This window comes from Sorex araneus, chromosome 2 (genome assembly GCF_027595985.1).
Source record: "Sorex araneus isolate mSorAra2 chromosome 2, mSorAra2.pri, whole genome shotgun sequence".
Lineage (NCBI taxonomy): Eukaryota > Metazoa > Chordata > Mammalia > Eulipotyphla > Soricidae > Sorex > Sorex araneus.
This window is the reverse complement of record NC_073303.1, coordinates 265,732,518-265,748,935: the sequence shown is the minus strand read 5'-3', so window position 1 is coordinate 265,748,935 and position 16,418 is coordinate 265,732,518. Positions and strand designations below refer to the sequence as shown.

Here is a 16,418-nt window from a genome sequence, read left to right as displayed (position 1 = left end):
TGCCCAGGCGGCGCCCGCTGGACACGTGCCGGGGGGCCCGGACGGGGCGCGAGGCCACTCCTGCCAGGGCCGGGCGAGCTCGGTGCCGGTAAAGTCCAGGACGGCCCCGGCCTCTGAGTCACGGCCCCGGCCTCTGAGTCACGGCCCCGGCCGGAAAAAGGCCCGCCGGGTGCATTGGGGACCTCGCGGGCCAGGCCGGGCCAGGCGCGGGGGCGCGGCCTCGGCGGGCGCCGGTGCGCGTGCGCGGGGCTGGGGCGGAGCCTCGGCGGGCGTCGGTGCGCGTGCGCGTGGGACAGAGGCGGGGCGCGGCGCAGGGGGCGGGGCCGCGGCGGGCCTGCGGGGCGCGTGCGTGGGAGCAGGGGCGCGGGGCGGGGCGGGGGGCGGGGCCGCGGCGGGCGCCGGCGCGCCTGCGCGGGGGCGGGGCGGGGCCGCAGCGGGCGCCCGTGCGCGTGCGCGGGGCGGGGCCGAGGGACTCGTTGTCGCGCGCGCTGACGTCACGCGGAGGCGCACGCGGCGCGGCCCGGAAGCGCGGCGCGGCTGAGGGTCGGCCGGCGGGTCAGCGGCGGGCGGCGTCGGGCGTGCGTGCGGCGGCCGGGCACCATGGCGTCCGCGCCGCACCCCAGCGCCGCCGCCCCGGGCCCGGCCTGCGCCGCGGCGGCGGGCGGGATCCTCATCGGCGACCGGCTCTACTCGGAGGTGTCGCTGACCATCGACCACTCGCTGATCCCCGAGGAGCGCCTGTCGCCCACGCCGTCCATGCAGGACGGGCTGGACCTGCCCCGCGAGACGGACCTGCGCATCCTGGGCTGCGAGCTGGTGCAGGCGGCGGGCATCCTGCTGCGGCTGCCGCAGGTGCGCCGGGGCCCGGGCGGGGGGGTGGGCGCCCAAGATGGCGCCGCTGACCGCGCTCCGTCCGCAGGTGGCCATGGCCACGGGCCAGGTGCTCTTCCACCGCTTCTTCTACTCCAAGTCCTTCGTCAAGCACAGCTTCGAGGTGAGCGGGGGCGCGGCCCGGGGGGGGCCCGCGCGCCCGCCCCGGCTGACCGCTGCCCCCTCGCAGATCGTGGCCATGGCCTGCATCAACCTGGCGTCCAAGATCGAGGAGGCACCGCGCCGCGTCCGCGACGTGATCAACGTCTTCCACCACCTGCGCCAGCTGCGGGCCAAGAGGTGAGCCCGCGCCCTCCGCGGCGCCCCTAGCGAGGGGCGCGTGGACCGCCCTGGCGGGGCAGAGGAGCAGGCCCGGCCCTAGGATTAAGCAAGAAAGGGAATTCCTTTGGCTGAGGAGTGTCTGTAAGTTACCCCCGCCCGGCCGCCGCCGGCGGGCGCCCCGCGCCCAGGGAGGCCCGGCCAGGGGCCACGGCCACGTAGTGCGGGACCTGGAGGAGCCCCGGGGTGGTGCCGGGGGAGCCGCAGGTCAGGGGCAGGCTCAGGGCGCGGGTCGGAAAAGCCAGAGCCCCAGAGGTGAGGACCAGGAGGAGTCAGGGGCCCCTCCGGGCAGGTGGCCGGGGGCAGCACGCTACAGAGTGGGGTGTCCGGGCTCGAGCGGAAGCAGACTAGGAAAACAGTTTCAGCCTGCCCTGGCGGCCAGGGGAAGTTGGGTCCGGGTCAGTGCCGAGTCAGCAGCGGCACTGAGTGTAGGTTGGGGCTGCAGGCGGGAGCGGGTAGCGCAGGACAGTAGCAGCAGGCCAGGCTACTTCGAGTCTGCAGCCGGGCTGCCCGGCTCGCTTTCACAGCATTTCCTCAGTTTTCTTACATACCCTCCTTCCCTCTCCGTGTTTGCCTCGTTTACTCTGAACCATACTCAGGGTTAGATGAATTTGTTTCACTGTGAAGTGTCTTTAGCTCTTGAAGAACCCCTTGGAAAGGAAAGATTTCAAAGTTTGTAATTTAGTCTAAGCCAAAAATAGTTCTCAGGTTGTTCAAATCAAAGTGATGCTAAGGCTCTTTATCTTGAGCGAAATGGTTCTGTGCTGCATAAAAGAAGCCTTTTTTTTTTTTTCCAATTTTGGTAGTATACTTTCTACTACAGAGCCAGCTATTAAGCACTCACTTAAAAGGATTAGCTACTTTGAAATCTTTCACATGAGCCAAGAGTATTTTCTTCTTTGGTGTATAGTAGATCTTACTCAAAAAAAAAACCTTTGAAATTTAAAATCTCACCTGCCGTGTCTGGTGTAAAACTGTGTTTCTTGGGTATTTCAGAGGAAGAGCTTGCCCATCCTGATTATAGCATGATTTTTAAAGGAGTTGTTAATTGCATGGACACTTTTTTTTTAAGCAGATGTAAAAGTGTTTCTATGCATATTACAAGTTTACTCAGACGTGTAACTTGTATATGTTATTAACTTCAACTCTTTTTTCCCTTGCAACCGACTATACAGCGACCAGCTACATTTACCAAAGCCTGGGTGATGTGGAGTGGTACATAGCGATGAAGCTGTCGTCATGGCAACAGTGAGTGAAGTATCGAAATCCCCAAGGAGAAGCCAGTGCTCTGAGAATAGGTCACTGGAATCGGGGACTAACAGGTCGGCCACATGGTGAACCATTTAGAAAAAACTCCTGTTTCTTGTTAAAAGCTTTTGTCTTTGCTGTCCAAGTTATTACAACTGTGGTTTAAGGTTTCTATTGTACGTTAATGTTACAGATACAGCTTGCTTGTGTTAACCGCCAGGGCAGTTTTATCTGTGTATGTTGATGCTGGGTGAGACCAGTTGAGGCTGGCGTTCAGGTTTGTTGTTGCCTTGAGGGTGTCTCTTGAGACTCCCCAGAGGCTCTTTAGCAGGTCAGCATGGGCTCCTGCCTCTCTCCCGTGGGTTTCCGTGTCAGCCGGCCCGGGCCTGGGTCCTCCTGTGTTCCCAGCTTGTGTCTGAGATGCCGGTGGCGCATCCTTGGCAGAGAAGGGTTTTGTTCGAAGGAGCCCCCAGGCCTGTAAGGTGAACGCAGCAGGGTTAGGCCTTCCCCCGTGACCGTGGGGGCAGCACAGTCCAGTCCCCGGGACTCTTCAGCCACACCTAAGTGCGGCCTGCAGACCCCCAGGCTGTTTTATCTGGTGCTCATTCTTGGTTTGGGAGCCACACCCCGCGGTGCCCAGGGGCCCATAGGGAGTAGGCCAGGTGGAGGCACACACTCACCCCCTGTGCTCTGACCGCACCTTTTCATACAGTGTGGGCGTGGGAAAAGCGGGGGCTGCGTGAGTGAGGCCGGTGGGGTTGGGCCTCCATGTCAGGAGGCCCCTCGCCCCCGATTAGGTGCTTTTGTATTGATTGGGGGTGGGGGCACACCACAGTGCTCAGGGCCAGGATTTACCCTGGGCTCAGGGATCAGGTAATCAGGATCGGCTGAAGGCGAGACAAGAACACTTGATGGGCTCTGAAAGCATTTTTTGGAGATGTGCGTTTGAAGTTGGTCGTCCCGGCCCAAGAGACTAGGTAGTGAGTCTCAGTCCCCGTGTTCCGGGTGCCTGGTGAAGACTGAAGTAGGTTTTTGTTTGAGGGCCCTGCCCAGGGGTGCCAGAACAGAACCAGGGTGGGCCCTTTGCTGTGCTGTAGCCAGGCCCTGAAATTAGCACTTTTGAAATGTTAAGTTGATGAGCTTAAAAATATAGGAGGGTAGAGTTTGGTCTTGTGTTAATGGAGGTTTTTTGTTTTTTTTTCCGATAAACAGTTGGGTTTGGGTGGGGGGTGCTGCGCACCCCATGGTGTGGAGGGTTGGTTCCTGGCTCTGCCCTCAGGGCTTGGGGCCCAGGGCAGTCCTGGGAGGCCCCTGGGTAGCCTCTTGTAAGACAAAGCCCTTGCCTGCAGACTGTATCCAGACCGTTGTTTGGCCTCGCTGAGGCTGGAAGGATATTGTAGCAACTCTCGGTCTATGAAAGTTACTAAGTGATACTTTGTGACTGGCAAGTCCAGAAAGTATTTAGTGCCTTATGGAAATAGCTCTAATGATACAAAGTAATCTCTGACTATGGCAACAAAGTATTTAGTGTCTTACCAAATAGCTTAATGATATAAAGTAATCTCTATGACTGGGTGTCCATTTGTTTGTGAACTAAACCAATTCTAAACAAAGTGAAAGTTTCTGGTTTTCCACCTGCAAAATTACTTTTTTGCTTTTTGGGTCACACCCGGGGATGCTCAGGGCTGACTCCTGGCTCTGCACTCAGGATTACTCCTGGCGGTGCTGGGGAACATATGGGATGCTGGGAATCGAACCCGGGTCGGCCGTGTGCAAGGCAAACGCCCTACCCACTGTACTATTGCTCCAGCCCCTGCAAAGTTACTTTTCACTTTCCTTTGGAAACTGGAGTTCCTAGCCCTAGGAAAGTTGAGTGCCCTCGGATTCCCTAACTGCGGTTTCCTTCATCTGGATGTTTCTGGACTCCAAAGTTGAAGTAAAGCTTGTGGCAGAATGAACGAGCAGTTAAGCCTGATTTGGCTGCCAGGCCGTGGCCAGAGTTAAAGCTCTCTGGCAGCGTGACTTGTGCTTGGAGGTTGCTTAAGCTGTGTGCATGGCTTTGCCAAGGGAAGTGGAGGGAAATGGGACAGAGCTGCCTTCCCTCCCAAGGGGTCACCCACCTGCCTGAGGCTTGCCCTCTCCCCTCGGCCCTGTGCCCTGTCACTTGGGTGTCTTGAAGACTTGGCACTGGTTTTTCAGATTTCCCGTTAACAGTGGTAAAGGCTGAAAACCATCCCTGGAGTCTGTTCTTGTGCATTCATTCATTGCACGCATTTGACGAGCTTAATTAACATTCTGTGTTAAAGAGCAGTTGACTGTCATGTGTCGTGATGCACACCGTAATGTCATGGTCAGTTGATGCCCTCGCTTGTCAGTGACCTCTGTCCTCACACCTGTCTCCCAGAGGAGGTGACAGGCAGCTTTGCCAAGTGAGGGGGGGGGGGGACGGTGTTGGTAAAAGCCATCTGCGTTGAGAGAGTTTGAAAGATGTTTCATTTTCTGTCACAGTTTTATTGAAAGACATCTCAGAGAGATGTGAGGGGAGAGAATGATAACATTCGTAGAGATCACAGGGCAGGGAAGGGAGCACTGGAGACTGAGCACAGCGGGGAGGGCATTTGCCTTGCATGCGGCCAGCCCAGTTTCCAGCCCCAGCATCCCATAGCATCCCCGGCTGTGGCCCAAAACCCAGCAAGAGAGAGAGCACTGGGCAGGAGCCATACGTCGTACAGCAGCGGGGGTTGCCTTGCACTCGGCCCCCCGGTTTTAATCCCTGACACCCCGTATGTTCCCCACGGCAACACCAGGAGTGATTCCTGAGCGTCACCAGGCATGACCCAAAATGCCAAAACAGTGAGAGAACGCTGGTTCCTCCAGAGGCCATGAGCCTTTCTCTGTTTCTAAGCGGGGAAGAGGAGTCGGGTGTCCTGTGTCTCCCGGGATAGCTCGCGCACAGGTGGGGTCACTGCTACGCTTTCTCGGTGTTCCCCGATGGCCTTCTGGGTGCCTGGTTCCCCGATAGTGGGTCTGCTGGCAGGGAACAGTCGCGTGTGGGAGTCCCGACCTCTGCCCAGAGTCAGAACTGGGAATCGGGTTCTTAGTAAAATGGCATTTTTGCTGGTTGGATGTAAAGATGCATCGATGTAGGGTGTTGATCGGCTTTAACGCCAAAGCCCAGTCCCGGCTCCAAACACCCTGCAGGTCTGTCTCAGAGCGCCTGTCCTGGCGGGAGCTCCCGCTGGCGAGGCACGGCCTGGCATGAGGCGGCCTGTGGTGCTCACCCCTGGGGCGCTGCGGTGGCACGAGGCAGGCGTCCTTCCTGCCCTTGGGTCTGATTTTGGAAACGTCTGTCATTGAGTTGAATCTTTAGTTTTCAGGTTATTTTTTAACCAGATGCTGATGGTCACTGTTGATTAAACAAACAGTCCCGGCACTCTGCGTCTGGCACCCCTTCCCCCTCCCCCCTTTGTTGCCGATTGAGTCAGGAGCCGTAGACTCAAGATCGCTGGGAGCTTGAGAGGTTCTGTCGCCGGCCTTTTCGAGAGTACGTTTTGTCGTGGGAAGTGCTTATGAAGATCTGCCACGCTGTGGTCGGTCCCTCGGATGTGTGTGTTTCAGCAGCAGGATCTACGGCTGAGTCGGTCTCCCCAGGGCCGGGTGTAGGAGCGCGTGTTGTGGAGCATAACTTGGACAGCACAAGATGAATGCTTTGACTTGTTTGCAGGAGTTTACAAAGCTGGTTTCTGTTGCCAATAGTTGGTTGGAAGGGAAAACGGAGCTGCCAGAAATACCAATTTTTGGATGTGCAAACAGTCTTGATTTTATTTCCTACAAACTATAGGACTCCAAGCCCCCTGATCCTTGATCAAAACTACATTAACACCAAAAATCAAGTTATCAAGGCAGAGAGGAGGGTGCTCAAGGAGCTGGGGTTCTGTGTCCATGTCAAGCACCCCCACAAGGTGAGTGGCAGAGGACGGAAGTGACCGTTGTAAGTATTGGGGCCTTCGGGCTCACAGGGTCTCAGGGATGTCCGAGACAGCTTTGGTTTAGAAGCAGCCGCGTCGGTGGGACTTTGGCTGACTTGGGTTTGGCCTTCACGCTCTGTCGTGTGGGCAGAGGTGCGCGTCCCCGGCCTTGGCCAGTGACCCGGTCCCAGCCCAGGAGGTGGGGCTGCGTTTCCCGGAGCAAATGCCATACTTGTGGGCGCTGCCTGCTCTGGCTGTGCGCTGTTCCCTTGGGAGGCGCCTGTGTGTCCCACTCGGGATGCCCCGAGCTGCCCGAGTGATGACAGATGGCGTGGGTGGGATTATCTGAGCTGGGCAAGCCCTCAGCTGCCTGACCTTGGCACTTAGGCTGCCCAGTCCCTCTGAGCGGAGAATGGATAGTGGTTCTGGTGTGGGTCCGGAAAGATGGGGCCTGGTGGGAGCGGAGGCCGTTCAGAGCACCCTCTCTGGCGTCACCAGCGTCACAGGAGGCGTCGGGGCCTGGACTGCTGGAGCCGTGTACAGGGGGCACCTGTGGAGGGTGGGAGGTTAAGGCAATGGTGCCTGTTAATAGTAAAGGGTGTGTGGGGAACTAGGGGTTATAAAATTTGAAATTCCTCCCTAGTTTTTCCTATATACTTTTTGAAAATACTCGTAAATGCTTCATGATTTTTAAGAAATCTAATCATACAAGCCACATTGGCTTGTGGGTACGTTTTGGGTTGACTTGTGTTACCCAGTTTATGGGTCAATTTAAATTTGCACATAACATTTTTAATGACTTAGATTCGTGCTCTCACTGCAAAGAATCGGCAACCTGCTAAACGGCCTTTCTTCTCCCTCCAGATCATTGTCATGTATTTACAAGTCTTAGAGTGTGAACGTAATCAAACCCTGGTTCAGACTGCCTGGTAAGTTGCTTTTTTTACATATTTTCTAGCCAGGAAAACAGAAGCAGAAATAAAGTAAGTTTTATTTTTCCCTTTCCAAAAGAATGAGATGGGTTTGTTTTGGTGCTTTTGTTTTTTTGTTTTTTAACCAAAAGGTCAACAACGCTTATTTCTGCTTCCTGTTTTCTTGGCTTGACTGATTATTTTCCCTGGAGAACTCAATTTAACTTTGTTCTTTTTTCTACTCTTTGATTAAAGGGTAGTCCTGATGGTAAGTCATAGAACTCTGCCCTCCGCACTTCAGCCCATGACCTCAGGATGGCCTGATTGGCTGCCCTGCTCTCCAGCCAATCCAGTGCAAGCTCTCATCCGAGATTCACTGAAGTGGTCCATACCCATCTGGCAGCGTCTCCTAGTTCTGTCGGGTGTCGAAGGATTTGTATATTTGCTTCTAGAAGTGACTACTCAACATGCCTGTGTATCTCATGTGTACCTGTAACTATCCAGACCGAGAGTTCATTTCGGTAGATGTGTTGTCCGGCCGTGATGCGCTGAGTGGTTTACGCTAGTCTGTGTGACGTGAATTCTCTAAGGGACCTCAGCGTGCAGCCTCGTGGGGGCCTGGTCCCGCCCCCGGGTAGGCCGGGCTGCTGCACATAAAGTGCTCCTGCTCAAAGAAATGTGATGAGCACTGGGGCCCGGCCCGAGGCGCCGGCGTGGGGTGCGGAGGGAGCCGCCCGATTGCGGAGAACCGCAGGCTCACTCCGGCGCCGGCACTCGGACCCGGCCATCAGTGTCGGTGTTCTGAGCTGTGCTCCTCAGACTCAGAGAAGTATTAAAAGTCGTGTAAGTCTCATGGCTTTCATGAAATGCATGGTATTTTCGATACATGTTCTATAAAATATTTTATTACATGGGTAAGAAATTTAAAGACATCTTACACTGGTTAACTTTTAAACCAATTTGTAAAATTTCTTTTTTTTTTTGATGCCTCAGGAATATTGTGGGGGAGGGGTTCACTGATTTAAAACTCCAGCAACTGGTTCGTAGAAACAACCTGAATCTCAGTTACTTAAACTGTCTCAAAATGATATGTTGCGTGTTTATTGTTCTTCACTTACCCACCTCAACTTTCAGAAGCAATTTTGTTTTTTTAATACGAGTATAAAAGTATATATATATAATATATATAATTTGATCGTGATTGCTGAAATGCCTTTACCTGTCACGGTGTCCGCATTCTGAAATAACTCGATTGACTCTGCTCTATATTGTGGGTGAAGGAGAGAAACGGTCAGTAGCCGATGGCTCGAAGTACTATTGGAGTGGTTTGTCATTGCTAATGCTAGTGCTGTCACAGCTTACTCACAGCATTGCCTTTTGTTCAACTATGTTGGGAAAAACTTTAAAAACGTAAGTTCTATTGGAATAATAATATGGCATTATTTTAAAATTTGGTCATATGTCCGAAAGCTAAAGCATGGTTCTATTGTGAAATTCTAAATCTTGCCGATAATGAGTTAAGAATTGTTATGTGTTAGACTCTGAAGTTGTGAATATTATAAGTATGAGAAGAAAAAAGAATAAAGTAGATTGAGTCTCCACTTACTGTAGACGTCAGAGGCGCTGTTGGGTCATGCACGGAGCTTAAGGCTGGGATGTTTTTCAGGAACTATATGAATGACAGTCTCCGAACCAGTGTCTTCGTTCGCTTCCAGCCAGAGACAATCGCCTGTGCGTGCATCTACCTGGCGGCCCGGGCTCTGCAGGTAGGACCGGGCCAGCTCCAGGCCGCGTCCTGCCCGCTGCCCAGCCGCTGGCTGACCGGCCCCTTGTCTTTGCGGTCTAGATCCCCCTGCCCACCCGTCCCCACTGGTTCCTCCTGTTCGGTACGACGGAGGAGGAGGTCCAGGAGATTTGCGTGGAGACCCTGAGGCTCTACACCAGGAAAAAGGTACTGGCGGGGCTCGGGCCGTGGCCGGCGGGGGCTCGGGCCGTGGCCGGGCCAAGGCCCCAGAAAGGGAACCCTCTCTCACCCCTTCCCCACAGCCCAACTACGAGTTGCTGGAAAAGGAAGTAGAGAAAAGGAAAGTGGCCTTGCAGGAAGCCAAATTAAAAGCCAAGGGCTTGAATCCCGATGGGACACCGGCCCTGTCGACCCTGGGGGGCTTTTCTCCCGCCTCGAAACCATGTAAGACCCGAAGGGCTGGGGATGGGAGCCGCACCGGGTTCCTTCCGGTCAGCCGGTAACTGGGCAGCGTGGGCCTTGCAGCATCCCCGAGGGAGGTGAAGGCTGAGGAGAAGTCTCCGGCGGCTGCCAGCGCCAAGACGGTGAAGAAGGAGCCGGAGGACAGGCAGCAGCTTCCCAAGAGCCCGTACAACGGGTGAGGCGCGCGGCGGGCGGGCAGCGGGGGGTGGTGGGGGTCCCGGCCGGGCTCTCAGTGATGGCTGTGTCCCCGCAGCGTGAGGAAGGACAGCAAGCACAGCAGGAACAGCCGGAGCGCCAGCCGCTCCCGCTCCAGGACGCGCTCACGCTCCCACAGCCCCCGGAGACAGTGAGTGCGGGGGCAGGCGCGAGGGGGTCTCCCACAGCCCCCGGGACAGTGCGGGGTGGGGGGGCTGGCGCAAGGGGGTCTCCCACAGCCCCCGGAGACAGTGAGTGCGGGGCGGGGGGCAGGGGGGCGGGCGCGAGGGGGTCTCCCACAGCCCCTGAGACAGTGCGGAGGGGCGGGGGTGGGGCCGGGGTGTGATGGGGGGCTCCGGCCCGCTCTGAGGCGCCCTCCCCGCCCCCAGTTACAACAACCGGCGGAGCCGCTCGGGCACCTACAGCTCCCGCTCGCGGAGCCGGTCGCGCAGCCCCAGCGAGAGCCCCCGGCGGCACCACGGCTCGCCCGCGCTCAAGGCCAAGGCGGCCCGCGGGGACCTGAAGGGCGCCCGGCACGGCCACAAGCGGAAGAAGTCGCGCTCGCGCTCGCCCAGCAAGTCCCGGGACCACGCGGACGCGGCCAAGAAGCACCGGCACGAGCGCGCCCACCACCGGGACCGGCGCTCGCGCTCGCGCTCGCTGGACAGGGCCCACAAGGGCAAGCACCACGGCGGCCGCTCCGGCCACGGCAGGCACCGGCGCTGAGGGCGCCGCGGCTCCTCCCGGCCCGGCTCCGGCTCGCTTCCTTCCGGGAAGAACCATGTTGATTTCCCCCCCTTTTTTTTTCTTTTTTTCTTTTTCCTTTTTTTTTTTTCTTTTGCACATTACGAGGCCCTTAGCAGTATCCAACTGATAACCATGGTCGGGTTTAATTGTACTATTAGAGTTGTGTATTGTTTATTGCTATGAGAACTGGAGCGTGAATTCTGTACAAATTGTATCTTATTTTTATACAGATAAAACTGCAGACACTGTTCTATTTAAGTGGTTATTTGTTTAAATGATGGTGAATACTTTCATAACACTGGTTTGTCTGCATGTGTAAAGATTTTTACATGGAAATAAAATACAAATCTTGTTTTTCTAAACTGCTTCAAAATACCTTATTTAAATAAAAGGCAAAATTTTCATAGTAAAAGTGTCTGCACTGATTTTCTGAGCGATCCTCCGCCTGTCACTGGATTCCTTTTGTTTTGGGGGTGGCTCCAGCCCCACCGGGAGGCCAGAGGCCGCTCCCCGGGTGGCAGAGGGTGTCCGTGGACAGGATGGGCATGGGTGGTCATTCCTCCATCGGGTGGGAGCAGGCAGGGCGTGTGGCCGCGCTGGGGCTCCCCGGAGGGGGCCTTGGCCGGGTGTCCCTGCACGCCCTCCCCGAAGGCTCCGTCCTGGGCTCTTCAGAACTTAGCCTTCCTGCTTGTCCCCTGGACCACACCCGGTGCTGAACTCTCCCGGGATCACTGCTGGCTCGGGGGCCATATGGGGCGCTGGGGTGCAGGGAGGCCCCAGCTCTGTCCCAGCAGGCCGGGCCCTGGCGAGGCCCCTGGTCTCTGGTCACTCTGGAGTGGCCGTGCCCTCTGAGCCCGCGCATGGTCCCATTTGCGAGGCTCTTTCCGGTGAGGTCTATATCCCAGGGACCTTCCAGTGACAACAGAGAAGCAGGCTCTTGTGGGCAGGTGGGGTCTGACCCTGCCGTCCATAAGCACCCCCGCCCCCAGCCAGGAGTAACCCCTAAGCCCTGCCAGGTGTGGCCCAAAACAGGAAGTTCTGGGTTCGAATGTTGATAGGTCCATCTTTAAAAGTGGCAAAGACGGCCTCTCCGCAAATCCCGCTGTCTATCGGCACCCCACAAACATCTCTGCCCTCCCGCCTGCCCTCCCTGCCCCTCTGTCCTGACCTCCGGCATGATCCCCAGAGACCTCCAAAGCCAGGACGGATGCAGGAGCGGGCAGAGTTCCCGGGAATGAAGACTCGCACACACAGGCTGCCGGGAGCCAGCAGGGAGAAGCCCCTGGCCGGGAGACCTGTGCACGTGCGAGCCCCCCCGCCCACCGCCCCCCGTGGCCTCCAGGGAAGCCGGGTCCGTGTCACTTAGCCAAGCTGAGGGCGTGCCATGTACCCATCCGGGGCATGTGGGCCTTGCCGTGCAGCTTGAGACCCTTGGAGCACAGCCTGCCTGGGTTTCTGTGAGCCCACGGGCTGGGGCCAACTCCTGGCTCAGGACCCTCGACAGCCCCACGGCATGCTCGCTGTTGCCGGGAATTGCCAATTTTCCTGCTGGTTTCTCTCCTCCTTCCCTCCCTTTCCCTTCCCTCCTTTCTTCCTTCCTTTCTTTCCTCTTCCTTCCCTCTCCCTCTTTCCCTCCTCCTTCCCTCCTTTATCTTTGCGCCACACCCAGCAGTGCTCAGGGCTGACTCCTGGCTCCGCTCAGGGATCCGGACATTGGTGCTTCCGTGTGGACTGGGAAGGCCAGTTTTCCTGTGACTGCAGTTTGGCAGGCCTGGACAGTCCCCGGGACAGGGACCTTCACACCAGGCCGCTCTGTCACAAGGCACCGTTTTCCTTTGGTTCTTTTTCTGAGCCACTCCCCCACACCACCCCTAAGTGATTCCTTAGGGGTGGGTAGGGACGCAGGCATTTGAGTGCGTGGTCACAACTGTTGCCTGGCCCCTCCCACCCCTGGGAAGTTCCTGCTGACAGTCTTCCTCCCCCAGAGCTCCTGGCATGCGTGACCCTGCCTCCTGCTGCGCCCCCCTGACCCGGCCTCTCTCCCCCACCCGCCTTCACTGTGTAGCAGGGGCGAGACGTCCAGGAGGGCTTCCCCTCCCGCGTGAAGAATTGAAGAATTGCTTGAGTTCCGGTGGGCTCATGGGTACTTTTCATTCATCTGAGATCCGCCGTGCAGGGCCGCCGTGGCGGGCTCCTGGCACCAACAGGACTGGGGGGGTCTGGAACCATGGGCAGATGCGCAGCAGGTAGCAGCACAGATCAAAGGTGGCACAGCAGCGGGAGCTGACCCCAGCTGGGGGCAGGCTGGCTCTGGGGGGAGACCAAAGCTGGAACCAGGACAAACCGCAAATGGAGGAAAGGGGGTGTCGGGCTGAGGACTGGCCAGCAGAGGGCGCTGCCGGGCCGCAAATGGCCACGGCTCCAGCCCGGCCTTGCAAGCGCCCAGCTGTGTCCTTTCGGGACTGGACTCCAGGCTCTAAGAAAGAGCCCAGTGTGGGGCACACACCCGCCTTTGGTGAGTTTTCAAACCCCAGGCGGGATCTTGGAGAACTGGATCCAGACGCGGTGCTCCATCACGCACGCTTCCCTTCCCAGCCCCGCGTGGGCAAAGCTTGGACTCAGGTCTGCAGAGGCCCCTCCTCCCCCAGCACCTGTGGCCCGCCCTGCCCTCCCCATACCCTCCTCATGCGCCTCCCGGCCCTCCACCCCTGCTGCGTGCTGCTTGGGCCTGACCCGGGTCCGGGGCCCAGCGGGGCGACCCATCCCAGACCTGGTTCAGGGGCCCAGGCCCATCTCCTGCCTGCAGCCTCCATTTCTGAGGTGCACTGTGGCCCCTCTAGCGGCAGGAAGATTCTAGAAGCCGGGCAGCCTCTCAAGGGGCACCATGTGGGAAGCACTGCCAGGCCTGGTCAAGTGCTCAGGGGTCCCCGGCCCGGGGCGGGGAGGTGATGCTCCAGGCGCCTCCAAAACCCCCAAGTCCCTGCAGTGGGGGCCGCTGCCTGCAGACCCCAGGAGCGAGGGCACTATTGCTCTTTCCTCCTGCCCCACCCGGGGCCACACCGCTCCTTGCCCCGAAGGGGGTCTCTGCAGGTGTGAGACCCCCAACCTCTTCTCGGCAGGAAGGGCGAGACCCCCAGAAATGCAGCAGGGGAGGGGCTGGTGAGGCCCGTGATGGACTGACTGCCGGGTCCCCCTGCCCAGCCCCCCATGGCGGGCTGCCCGGGAAGGGCCAGCGGGGCCAGAGCCAAGATAATGTGGGCACCTGGCTGCTGGCGAGTCCATGGCTCCTGGCGGGCATCCCCGCCCCCAGCAGGCTCTGCACAGAGGGTCCTGACTGTAGAGCCCCTCACCCGCCTCTTCCAAGGCCTCACGCCTTTGGGTGACCCAGAGGCCTGGCCCGACTAGGCCGCAACCCAGAGAAGGGGCGTAGGGGCTGAGTGTGTGTGCACACGTGTGCATGTGCATATGTGTGCGTGTATGTGTGTGCATGTGCACAAGCACGCGTGTGCGCTTCCTGCACCTGGCACATGTATGCATGTTCCGTGAGCGCAGCTGCACGTACACAGACAGTGCGTGTACGTGTGGTAGCCCCGTCCTTCACTCGCCCCCTGACAAACACCCTCTCGGAGGAGCGCCTGGCTCGGCCCCGTCCCTCTGCTCGGACACGGGGCAGTGTCGGACAGTGGCTCCTGCTCCGTGAGTGGACACAGGCCCCTGGGGTCCCGCAGCTCAGGCGGTCAGGCCCACTTCCGGACTCGCAGCAGCCGAGCAAGGCGCTCACTCCCTCCCTGGCTGGTTCTCACTGGGCTCCAGGTTCCTGTGGTTCTGCTCATGGACGGGCCTTACTGACCCAGGGGCAGCCTCACAGAGCCCCCATGGCCCTGTGTCCCCGGGAAGGAGGACATGACCGACGGAGTGTGGGGCAAGGGCTGTGTTTGGAGATGAGGGTGGAACAGGAGCTTGAAGCTAACATTTGGACCACTTGAGACAGTGCTTAGGGCTGACTCCTGGCTCTGTGCTCAGGGCTGACTCCTGGCTCTGTGCTCAGGGTCACTCCTGGCTCTGTGCTTGGGACTCACTCCTAACCCTGTGCTTGGGGCTGATGCCTGGCTCTGTGCTCAGGGTCCCTCCTGGCTCTGTGCTCGGTACTCACTCCTGGCTCTGTGCTCGAGGCTGACTCCTGGCTCTGTGCTCAGGGTCACTCCTGGCTCTGTGCTCGGGACTCACTCCTGACCCTGTGCTCGGGGCTGACTCCTGGCTCTGTGCTTGGGACTCACTCCTGACCCTGAGCTCGGGGTTGACTCCTGGCTCTGTGCTCAGGGCTGACTCCTCCCTGGCCCTCCATGACCCGTCACCTCGTGCCTGGAACTAGAGTCCCTTGCCATCTGGGGGCCCTGCTGAGGGTCCCTCAGGGGAGCGGGTGAGGGGTGGGTGCGGCGCTTTGGGGTCGGAATGAAGGCGAGCACCCTTCCTAGGAACGCAACTGCATTTGTCAGCTGGCACAACAAGCCGTGGGCGCTGCTGGGGGCAGGGCGGGGTCGGGGCTCCGCTCCGCTGCAGTCCCAGGGGCCTCTCGGGCGTGTGGCACCTCCTGTGCCAGTGTCTGTAGCAGGGCCGAGGCCTGCTGGGGGGCCTGCTGGAGGGGGCGCGGCCTTGGTGCCCTGGCCCGCGGGGCTCAGCGCTGGCCGAGCCGGGCCCCCCGCAGCAGCGCGGCCAGCCTCTGCCGTGTCTCCGTCACCGAGGCTGTGCGGCCCCGGGCGGGGGGCGGGCGGGGAAGAGGCTGAGAGTGGGGGCCCCTCTGGGGCCGGAGCAGGCCGGGGACCGGGGGCAGCCTGGCTGGGCCCCGCTCCCACTGGCTACTGGGTGGGACGGGGGACAAGGCGTCCCCCGGGGCGGGGGCTTGGGGTGCCGGGGGCGGGCCCCCCGCTCCCAGCCGCTGCAGCTCCAGCAGCCGCTCCTTGGCTTGGCCCAGCGCCTCGGTCAGCTCAAAGCGCTCCTCGCACTCCCGCCGGACGGTCTCCTGCAGCACGGCGTTCTGGGGGAGGGCGGGGTCAGAGCGCTCCTCCCACACCGGGGCGGGGTCAGGGGCGCTCCTCCCACACCGGGGCGGGGTCAGATGCGCTCCGCCCACACCGGGGCGGGGTCAGGGGCGCTCCGCCCACACCGGGGGCGGGGTCCGGGGCGCTCCCATCCGCACCCGCCCAGGCACACAGGGACCCTCACCCACCTGGTGTGTCTGTGTGTTAAGTGTCTGTGTGGTATGTGTCTATATGTGTGTCTGTGGTTTTGTGTGTCAGTGTGTGAGTGCATCTTGTGGGTACACACCTCCCAGCCTCAGCAGTGTTGACCCCCACAAGCTTCCCTAACTCTACCCCCACCCGGAGCCCCAGAGCGGGGGAGGACCAGGTGCAGCGTGCCCGGGCGGGCGCCCCACAGCCCACCTCCTCCCGGGCCCGGCTAAGCTGCTGCAGGATCTGGTTCTGTGCCAGCGTCAGCTGCTCCAGCGCCTGGGTCTTGTGTGCCAGCTCCTCGCGCAGGGCCTGGGCCGTCGCGTCCTTACTGTCCGTCTCCTCCTTCAGGCGACACTGACCCTCGGCCACCAGGCGCCTGAGACTCTCGACCTCCTGCTCCTTGGACTGGGCTGTCTCGGCCTGGCGTGCCTGGGACTCGAGCAGCCGCCCCTCAAGGGCGCTCACCTGCAGCCGCAGCTCACGCGTGGCACCTGCCACCAGCTCAGAGATCTGCAAGGCCACGGGAGTGAGGCCACGGGAGTGAGGCCACGGGGATGGGGCCATGGAGATGGGGCCACGGGAGTGAGGCCAGGGAGGTGAGGCCACAGGGGTGAGGCCAGGGAGGTGAGCCACAGGGCTGAGGGCACAGGGCTGAGGTCACGGGGGTGTGGGCATGGAGGTGAGGCGGGGGGGTGAGGCCACA

The 16,418-nt window shown here is 59.5% G+C and overlaps 2 protein-coding genes across 2 annotated transcripts in view; one reads left to right on the top strand and one right to left on the bottom strand.

Annotated features, from left to right (window-relative positions):
• Positions 1-555: 555 nt before the first annotated feature.
• CCNL1 (cyclin L1) lies at positions 556-10,846 on the top strand. The gene is made up of 11 exons (XM_055128430.1): positions 556-852; positions 920-994; positions 1,061-1,170; positions 6,299-6,419; positions 7,290-7,354; positions 9,003-9,102; positions 9,183-9,287; positions 9,383-9,524; positions 9,606-9,717; positions 9,796-9,888; positions 10,127-10,846. The coding sequence occupies exons 1-11, from the start codon at positions 601-603 to the stop codon at positions 10,461-10,463; spliced, it is 1,512 nt and encodes a 503-aa protein (XP_054984405.1). The 5' UTR covers positions 556-600; the 3' UTR covers positions 10,464-10,846.
• Positions 10,847-15,159: 4,313 nt separating this feature from the next.
• LEKR1 (leucine, glutamate and lysine rich 1) overlaps positions 15,160-16,418 on the bottom strand; it is a 35,273-nt gene continuing 34,014 nt past the window's right edge. The window contains exons 12-13 of the mRNA XM_055124780.1: positions 15,926-16,225; positions 15,160-15,519 (exon numbers count right to left, since the gene is read on the bottom strand). Coding sequence (XP_054980755.1) covers positions 15,160-15,519; positions 15,926-16,225 — 660 coding nt within the window. The remainder of the gene's footprint in view (positions 15,520-15,925; positions 16,226-16,418) is intronic.